The sequence below is a fragment of the Prunus mume genome, linkage group LG5 (genome assembly GCF_029339155.1).
Source record: "Prunus mume cultivar Tortuosa linkage group LG5, ASM2933915v1, whole genome shotgun sequence".
In the NCBI taxonomy this organism is placed as follows: domain Eukaryota; kingdom Viridiplantae; phylum Streptophyta; class Magnoliopsida; order Rosales; family Rosaceae; genus Prunus; species Prunus mume.
In genome coordinates, this window is record NC_142702.1 from 19645679 (window position 1) to 19653887 (window position 8209).

The 8209-nt window shown below is 38.5% G+C and overlaps 3 protein-coding genes across 5 annotated transcripts; 1 reads left to right on the forward strand and 2 right to left on the reverse strand.

The window, feature by feature from the left end:
• Positions 1-1305: 1305 nt before the first annotated feature.
• On the reverse strand, positions 1306-4284 carry LOC103331821 (blue copper protein-like). 3 transcript variants are annotated; one of them, XM_008234489.3, is made up of 4 exons: positions 3645-3785; positions 2976-3050; positions 2051-2160; positions 1306-1790 (listed from the first exon to the last, which is right to left on the reverse strand). In XM_008234489.3, the coding sequence occupies exons 3-4, from the start codon at positions 2157-2159 to the stop codon at positions 1585-1587; spliced, it is 315 nt and encodes a 104-aa protein (XP_008232711.3). In that variant the 5' UTR covers position 2160; positions 2976-3050; positions 3645-3785; the 3' UTR covers positions 1306-1584. The 3 variants fall into 3 exon arrangements, with proteins under 3 accessions (XP_008232711.3, XP_088909375.1, XP_088909374.1); XM_089053249.1 differs by lacking the exon at positions 3645-3785 and adding an exon at positions 4262-4284 and having other exon boundaries at positions 2051-3050; XM_089053248.1 differs by having other exon boundaries at positions 2051-3050.
• Positions 3923-4784, forward strand: LOC103331822 (early nodulin-like protein 18). Its single transcript, XM_008234491.3, has 2 exons — positions 3923-4124; positions 4206-4784. The coding sequence occupies exons 1-2, from the start codon at positions 3923-3925 to the stop codon at positions 4631-4633; spliced, it is 630 nt and encodes a 209-aa protein (XP_008232713.2). The 3' UTR covers positions 4634-4784.
• Positions 4785-5904: 1120 nt separating this feature from the next.
• On the reverse strand, positions 5905-8209 carry LOC107881207 (uncharacterized). Its single transcript, XM_016794501.2, has 3 exons — positions 7766-8209; positions 6490-7524; positions 5905-6382 (listed from the first exon to the last, which is right to left on the reverse strand). Exons 1-3 carry the CDS (start codon positions 8029-8031, stop codon positions 6346-6348), a joined length of 1338 nt encoding a protein of 445 aa, XP_016649987.2. The 5' UTR covers positions 8032-8209; the 3' UTR covers positions 5905-6345.

Below are 8209 nucleotides of genomic sequence, written 5' to 3' on the forward strand. Positions count from 1 at the left end.
ACTATATTTTATTTCTTATAGACGCTTTTATCATTACAATTCTAGGTTTTTTGCAATGGAAGTTAGCAACTTCTAATCAAGTATGTGTATAGTGGTCGATATGTATTTTGGCATAGGATATTAACAAATTATACATTGCAAATCAAACAATGTAGCTCTATTAGGGGAAAGAGCCTGCATAGGTGAATATGACACCTAAGAGATATGTGATTAACAATGTAAATCAAACAAGAAGGGAGAAGGTACAATAATATAACCTCAGCTTATAAGCTAATTTGACCGACATAGGAATTATTTAAATAGGCCCATGGAATGGAACCTTATCATGCCCAAAATTTGAACCAAGTTTTCTGAATAGACTTTTTGCCCACGGGGTGATGTGGATGGGAGACATTACAGGCATATGATTCACAACTTCTTTGACAAGACAGGGACCTTAAGCTTCTGGCCAGAGTAGTTGCAGTGCCATTCACATATGTAATATTTGTTCCCATGAGTCTTCAAGGTTATTTTGTCATTTCCACTGTCATGGGCACCCTGTTTGGAGATGCAACACATTGATCATACCCAGAAGTAACATAGAAAGTCTTGCCATCAAGCCAAGCATAGTAATCAACTTCAGAATTGCAGCCATCTGCATCTCCAACAATGTTATTCTTTTGCCAACGCGGTGAAAATGACGAACGCAATCAGAAGAAGAATGATGGCTCATGCCATGTTAAGCAAATTAATTCTGGATTGTCCATTTGCATTGATTGCTTGTATTATACATTGTCAGCCTCAAAATCCTAATTATAATAGGTTGGTAAGTATGCTTAGCACAACAAGCATATACATATGAAGGTTAAATGGTGCTTTGGTAACACCGTTGTGATGAAAATATACAGTTGGAGGTTCTTGTCATGTTCAATAATGCTATATATGTAATCATAAAAAAAAAATTACAAAAAACTCTAAGGAATTTGATTTGGAACCTGATTAAAGCTTCGTTTGGCCCAAGAGAGCCATTTTATTCAGATACAAATTACAACCGTTAAAAACATCCTACTTGAAAATCTTGTCATAACTTGACCAATTTATGGGTGCGATGGGGAACAGAATGTGAGTTGTAAAGCCACATTCTAGACTATATGCAACATGATAAAAGCACTTGTTGCTCAATTGATTAAGATGCATTTATCATTTTTGAGATCGGGTGTTCGATTCCCCTCCGGTAATATCCCTTTGGATTAAAAATAAGGTTGCGTGTTGGATTCCCCTTTGGTAATATCACTTTGGATTAAATGAAAATACATGCGACATGAATAAACAGAGAAGAGAATCATGCTATCTTTACTTTATTGACAAGAAAAGAGCACCAAAAAAAAAAAAAACACTATAAATGACCTCAGCCAATAAGGTGGTCAGTCCAACATAGAACTTATTTAATCACACAACACTCATATCGCAACCAAATCTAAACCTCTGCCCTCCCTTTGGACTTTCCAAATCACCTAAAATCTCAAGATTCTCAACCAAGTTTTTCTCAGGGTGGTGCTAATTTGGGTGAAGACACAGGCAGGCATGCATGAGGATGAGGGACATCTAGCTTTGTAAGACAGTGACCTTAAGCTTCTGGTCAGTGTAATCGCAGTGCCATTGACATATGTAATAGTTGTCCCCGGGAGAGCTCAATGTTATCCCGTCGTTGCCGCTGTCATAAGAACCCCAGTTTGGAGATGCACTGCATTTATCATACCCGTCAGCATCAACTACAATCACATTGTGGTCACCTGCATTGTAATTGAAAACTGGGAAACCAACAACCAAGATGTCAATTATTATAGTTATACTATCCACAAACAGAGGAGCAAAATGCTTACTTAGTAAGAACAGAACCAAATCAAGGAAAAAATTTAAGTTTCAAGAAAAGAAAACGTTGATCAATCAATGCAGCAAAGAAGTTCGTACAGCAACCAAGGAATTTTATGATGATTATTTTTCTAGTTGAATACCGCAAAGAGAAGGCAGCAATTTGTTGCATCTGCACGCTAAGTAATCAGCTAATTACCTAACACATCCCCAACATAGAAAGTTTTGCCATCAAGCCAAGCATAGTAATCGACTCCAGAATTCCAGCCTTCATCATCTCCAACAACATACTCTGTTGCCAAAACCATGCTAGGAAAAACGATAAGCGCAATCACAAGAAGATCAGTGGCTCGTGCCATGTTGTTAAGCTGATCTGATCTTGTCCATCCCTTTGAAGCTAGAAATCACTTCTATAGGGCTGGCTTGCATGCTTGGCATAAACAGATATGTGTATAAACAGATAGATAGGTTAAATAGTGCTTTGGTCATACCGTTGTGGTGAGAACATGAGAATATACAGTTGGGAGGTTCTTTGTCGTCATGTTTATCAATTTTGGCTACAAACTGTAAAATACAAACTCGTGCTGATTTAGGGCTAGTTTGGGAGTGATTCTTGATAGACCATAATCACTTCTGGGGAGAATCAGCTCCCATGTGCTTCTCCATATAATCACTTTAAGTGATTCTGAGCATAAGCACCTCTTATGTGCTTCTCCATAAAATCACTTAAAACCACTTGAAGTGATTATTTGGAGAAGTGATTCTCCATAGAAATGTTTTTTGGCCTATCCAGAATCAATCCCAAACGAACCCATACTTCAACACATGCTTGCAAAAATCGTTATGAGAACCATTTCTTTTGTCATTTTAGCTTGCTGAATTCAGATGCTCAATCTTGGACTAATCACAAGCCGTCCCAGGAAATCGGGAACCCGATCAAAGGTTTGACCCCAGAAATCCATTTTGTTCAAATAAACTTTCCAACAACAGCTAGAAAGCATCCTACTTGGAAATCACGACTTTATCAGTATTTATATATATCCATCCTGTCCTGTTAAGGAGTATTATTCTGTACTAAGAAATTGCAATTTCAAAGATAAGAATAGTTAATTCTAAGATCACACCTGTAATACAAACAGCAGAGATGCTTGATGCTGCAAGAGAATATTTTGTTGAACTTCAGACTTGGCTCCTGGGTTCTGGTGGCAAACATGAGGTATGCAAAGAATACAATATTTTTAAAATTCAGCCAATCATGAGACAAGGTTTGTGACTTAAATAATTCTTGTCTTGGATGCATCTAGATTACCAGGATAATCAAAATTATAATACTAAAAAAACTGGCAGCATTCATGATTGTTGTGTGGCCTATTAACACTCATAAAAAACCAAACTGAGCACCTCATGTGAAAAATCAATAATGTTAAGCAGAGTTCACAATGTCATGCAATCATTTTCAGTCTGTAAACCAAACGATGGAATGGGCATTCTGTGGAAATTATCATTGCATCCTAAAAAGGTTCAAATGGGGATGACAATGAGGCGGATCGGGCGTGTGTAACCCATTGGATATACCGGATCTGCCATACTTTTCTCTATTTAATATTTTTCCCTCAATAAAATGATGAGAAATCATAATTTATCACATGTAAAATGCATCAACACATACTTATATTGCATAACACAAACATATAATCCTACAACAATTAACACTACTAAAACAAAAACACAAAATTGCCAAAACGACCTCGTATTTTCACTGCAAAATTAATAGAAGAAAAAAGAGTTGGCACCTGTGGACCCCACACTTCACATGGCCCACGACCGGGAAGCACTCGACTATTTTTCCACACTCCACCGCTACATGTGAACCCAAACAACGCGTACACCACCGAATTCTTTTTAATAATAAAATCGAGTCCACTCTCTAAACACTTCAATTTTCAAAAACCTTTTCAAACGCCAACAAAATCACAGCAAATTACAAACAGCCACCTCATCATCTAGCCCAGCTACTTAAAAGCCTTCAAAGGCAGATCGGAGAGGCCAGACCAGAGCCATCAGATCAGCCATGGCGAATCCGACGGTCATTGTTATTCTCATCGCCATCACCGCCACAGCTGCCGCAGCAGCTGCGCCTCCGGCTACCCAATACATAAACCACACCGTCGGTGGGCCCACCGGCTGGTTCTTCAACGCCACCACCAACTCTTCCTTCGCCAATTACTCCTCTTGGGCTGCCTCCCAGACCTTCAATCTCGGAGATTACCTCAGTGAGCTAATTAACAATCTCAAACCTCAATGTAATATCATATCACATTTTTAATTTAATTAATTTTAATTTTTTATTGTAGTCTTCAACACAAGTACAAACCAGACGGTGATTGAAACCTACAACGAAACGGCATACCGTGGCTGCACGCCGGACGACGACGCGTTCGAGTACGGCGGCGGCAGCAATGCGTTCGGGGAGGCGCAGACCATCGCGGTACCGTTGACCCAAGAGGGTCCCGCCTACTACTTCTCCGGAGCCGGCGACGGCGAGCAGTGCCATCAGGGCATGGCCTTCGCGATCCAAGTCAACAAGGGGCTCGGGTTGCCGCCGATCCTCAACCAACCTCCGCCTCCTCCGTACAGTGAGCCTCCGAGTGCTTCGACTCAGTCGCCGCCTGTGACCGTCGCCGGAGATCAGACGCCGGGAAATGGAGGAATGAGAAGCGGTGCTAACATGCGCGAGGGGTTATTTGGGCTTCTTGCTTTGCTGCTGCTTCTTTGGCTGTGAGGATCAGATTTGTATTTTGCTTCTTGTTTAATGGTAGTTTTGTAATTTTGATTATTAGGTGGGGATTTGAAGATAATTTACAAGAACATCTTGTAGCTCTCTCAAAATAAGGTTTAGGATTTGGAAATTACAACATGAAAGATTTTGATTATGATTGTGCGCTTTTCGTCATACTGTACTATGGATGAGGAAGGTTCGATTTGGTAATCAATGTAACATCATAGTTTAAATTTGTTTCGTTTGAGTCTCAAACAAATAGCACAAGTGAATCACTTCAATTTATTTGGTGAAGGAATTAATTTTAGTTTATTATTAGAAAATAAACAAATATTCTTGATTTTTCTTGTTGTCAAAATTAAGAGAGGGGGTTTTTCTTACACATATACACTCGTGTTATGGGGTTTTGAATGCAAGTTAATGTTCTTTTCTACGACTTGAAACAAATATTCTTTATGAGAATGAAGTGAATCTTGTACGTTGAACAATTGTTGAGAAATCTTCATATATATGAAAATCGAGAAATTTTTAAAAAGAAGTGATATCAAACTTGAACGGTCTTTTGTTTTTTGTTTTTTTTGGGGGTCAGAAACTTGAATGTCATCCGGCATCACGTCCTGTGACGCCATGTCTTCAACAGTCTATCAATGGGGGATTGGATATGGTGCACTATACGGCTTAGAAAAAGACTAAGGAGTTATTCGATCATGCACTGAAGATTACAAGTCCCCAACTAAGAAGCACCTCCTTACTTGAGAACTTGAGGGTACTCTTATTTATACCATAGCAGACCAAGCAACTAGAAGTAACTCTAAAATTGACCATAAAGTACCTCCTTCAACTCTCCCACCAATTTCTCCTTCACTGGTAGCATCAAGAAAATAGAGTCTGTCATATGCGAACACAACCATTTCTACAATTTTTATGGCCTATTGTTCATCTTTAAGCACAAATGAGTCATATTTGTACTGTTTTCAAGAAAGGCACACTATAATCATGTCATATTTGAATAGGATAGAGATGAGATTGTGCCCTTATACTTATTTTATTTATGCCTTTATTAGAGCAAGCTAATAATTTATGCAGTGCATAAATTTTTGTCTTTCCAAGAAGATCGATCATATCAATATTCTGAGGCATAATTCTTTCTTTCACGTAGGTTTTAAACAAATTCCCAAAATCATTATAGTCTCCAGCAATTTGAAACGTGATGGTTTCTATATCAGTCCCAGACAGATTCCCAAAATCATTACAGTGTCCAGCAAACAAACCAGTTCAATCAAAATGATCAGCAGGTCTTGTAAGAAACTGAATAATCCAAACATCAGATAACATATAGAGGATCCAGTATTGGTCCATAGGAGTGAAAAGAGGAGAAGCAAAAATAGAACCAGGTCACAGCTTTAGCAAAAATAATACATAAAAGATTAGCACAGTACCATAGTTTCCATCTCACTTTCGGAAGAATTAAGCCAAAATTAAAATAAATATAAAATTAAAATAAGCGGAAGTTAACAAAGACAAATTCAAATGTCTCAAACTAAGTTATAGGAAATAGGAAATTTTTTATTCTAGGTGGTAGCTATCCAAGGCTTTTAAATTTTTATATTTCACAATTCCTGATATTCAATTCCCATATCATTGGCTTCTTCAAGTTGCATGCATGGCTTCTATTTCGAGCTTCATGGCATTTATTTCTTCTTGTTTTGGCCGATTCATAATACTTCAATGGGTTCATAATCATCGCACTCACTGAGTCATAAGAATGAGAAACCTTGTTATATACAAAATGCACCAGAATTCCTAGGTACAAATTAAATGTTATTGATAAAAACACAAGAAACGTGAAGGAAACTTACGGTGTGAAGCAAAAAACAAGATCGAACCATTCAGAGCCCTTGATATCCACAGGATGAACAAATGAATCTATGATCTTGATCATATGTTTTCCTCCTTTTCCAAGAACAATTTCAAACGTGGTGATACTAAGATATTGAACCTTGGGATGTGAATCGCACCAGCCAGTCTGGACATAGAAAAAGTCATGGTTTCCCAAATGAACCAAATAGTGTGTCATATCGTTAAGCCATGGCAGCAGCGGACGCGCGATATCAAGGCCTTGCACAACAAACAGTTGCCTTAGGGAATATGAAATACCATTAACATCACATTGTTCCCTTATAAAGGAGAATGCTTTAATCTTTGCATCCCCATATAAGGCATAGATAGTCTCGTTTACAACCATGGCCCTCCCTTCGAAAAGAGGAGCACTATGAGCAGAAGTGTCAATTTTCACTCGATTCCAATCCCTTCTACCCACGTGAAAAGCAACTATACTGAAACTCTCGTCCCTCGAACCAGACAATGAAAACAAAATAACTCCATAACAAACGGCATAACCAGTCATTAGCATAGTGGGGTCATAATCATCATAAAATGGAAAAGAAGTCATTTGTTCCCAAACCTTATGATCGGGATTATATCTCCCAAAGGAGTGTCCCGTAACTGGTGAGAAGGGTGACGAACATAAAAAATAATAAACCTTGCCATACGCACACACAATATTTTCTAGTAAGTTAGAGGATGGGATAGGAGGAATAGATGAACATTTTGACCAACTCCTCGTGTCAACAATAAATCCACCATCTTGTCCAATGCAGTATAATTTGGAGTGGTTGAAAATCCGTGCAGCGTTAAGGCAAAAACCCTCGTGGAACTTGGCAACTTGTCTAACTACTGGGGGTTCATGCTTGACTTCTCCTCTGTGTGTGAATTTCACTTCATAGACTGAATTAGTGCATTCTCTGTCCTCACAAGAAGACACGAATAAACATACAGATCTAGCTTCCTCTTGATATACCGTCATTGATGTTTGCTCCCAATCCTCAGGCAAGCTGAGAGAAAAGAGATGTATAGAACAAGTCAAGTTAATCATTTTTCAAAGATCTACCCTGCCTAGAGAGAATATATCTAGTATAATTTTTTTTCTTGGGCCAAAATATCTAGTAGAAACTGGTTATTATACATATATATATATATATATATATATTTCAAGCAAATTATTCAAAATGCATAGCAGGGAGAGAAACTAAACAAAAAAGAAAAGAAAAACAACAATGAGAATTCAGAACTGACCTTGGGTAAAAATCATCAGCCTCATGGTCAGAATTGCAGTCCTCAAGCACCGCGGAAGGTGGAAGCGGCGTGGTCGTAGTTATGGCTGGATCGGGGCGTAGTAAGCCAAACTTCTGCGTTATTGATTTCGACCAATCCAACAGTTGGCCCACAGTTTTCTCGATCTGCAGTATCTTGCCCAGTAGCTCATCTTGACATGAAAAATCCATTTGACCCGAGGTATGCTCATCAACGGCGGCCACGGAAAATTGAGATATTTCGCCCATGATATGTCCTTTGCTATTGGAATGCTTAAATTGAGGCAAAAGGGAATTTAGGGGTTGAGAATGCCGCGGCAGAAGGGGTTTTGGGTATGCCGAATGCAAAGTAGGTATTTATATAATCACCTAATTAATCTTGTCCTGAAACAGGAAACTAATCCTATACCTACTAGAAATTCTCCAA

Coding starts and splice junctions, on each gene's coding strand:
- LOC103331821 (XM_089053249.1), bottom strand. CDS start 2,210: ATGGCACGAGCCACTGATCTTCTTGTGATTGCGCTTATCGTTTTTCCT. Junction 1,791..2,050: donor CTATGTTGGGGATGTGTTAG/GTAATTAGCTGA, acceptor TTGGTTTCCCAG/TTTTCAATTACAATGCAGGT.
- LOC103331822 (XM_008234491.3), top strand. CDS start 3,923: ATGGCGAATCCGACGGTCATTGTTATTCTCATCGCCATCACCGCCACA. Junction 4,125..4,205: donor CAATCTCGGAGATTACCTCA/GTGAGCTAATTA, acceptor TTTTTATTGTAG/TCTTCAACACAAGTACAAAC.
- LOC107881207 (XM_016794501.2), bottom strand. CDS start 8,031: ATGGGCGAAATATCTCAATTTTCCGTGGCCGCCGTTGATGAGCATACC. Junction 7,525..7,765: donor GCTGATGATTTTTACCCAAG/GTCAGTTCTGAA, acceptor CTTTTCTCTCAG/CTTGCCTGAGGATTGGGAGC. Junction 6,383..6,489: donor CTTGTTTTTTGCTTCACACC/GTAAGTTTCCTT, acceptor CTTATGACTCAG/TGAGTGCGATGATTATGAAC.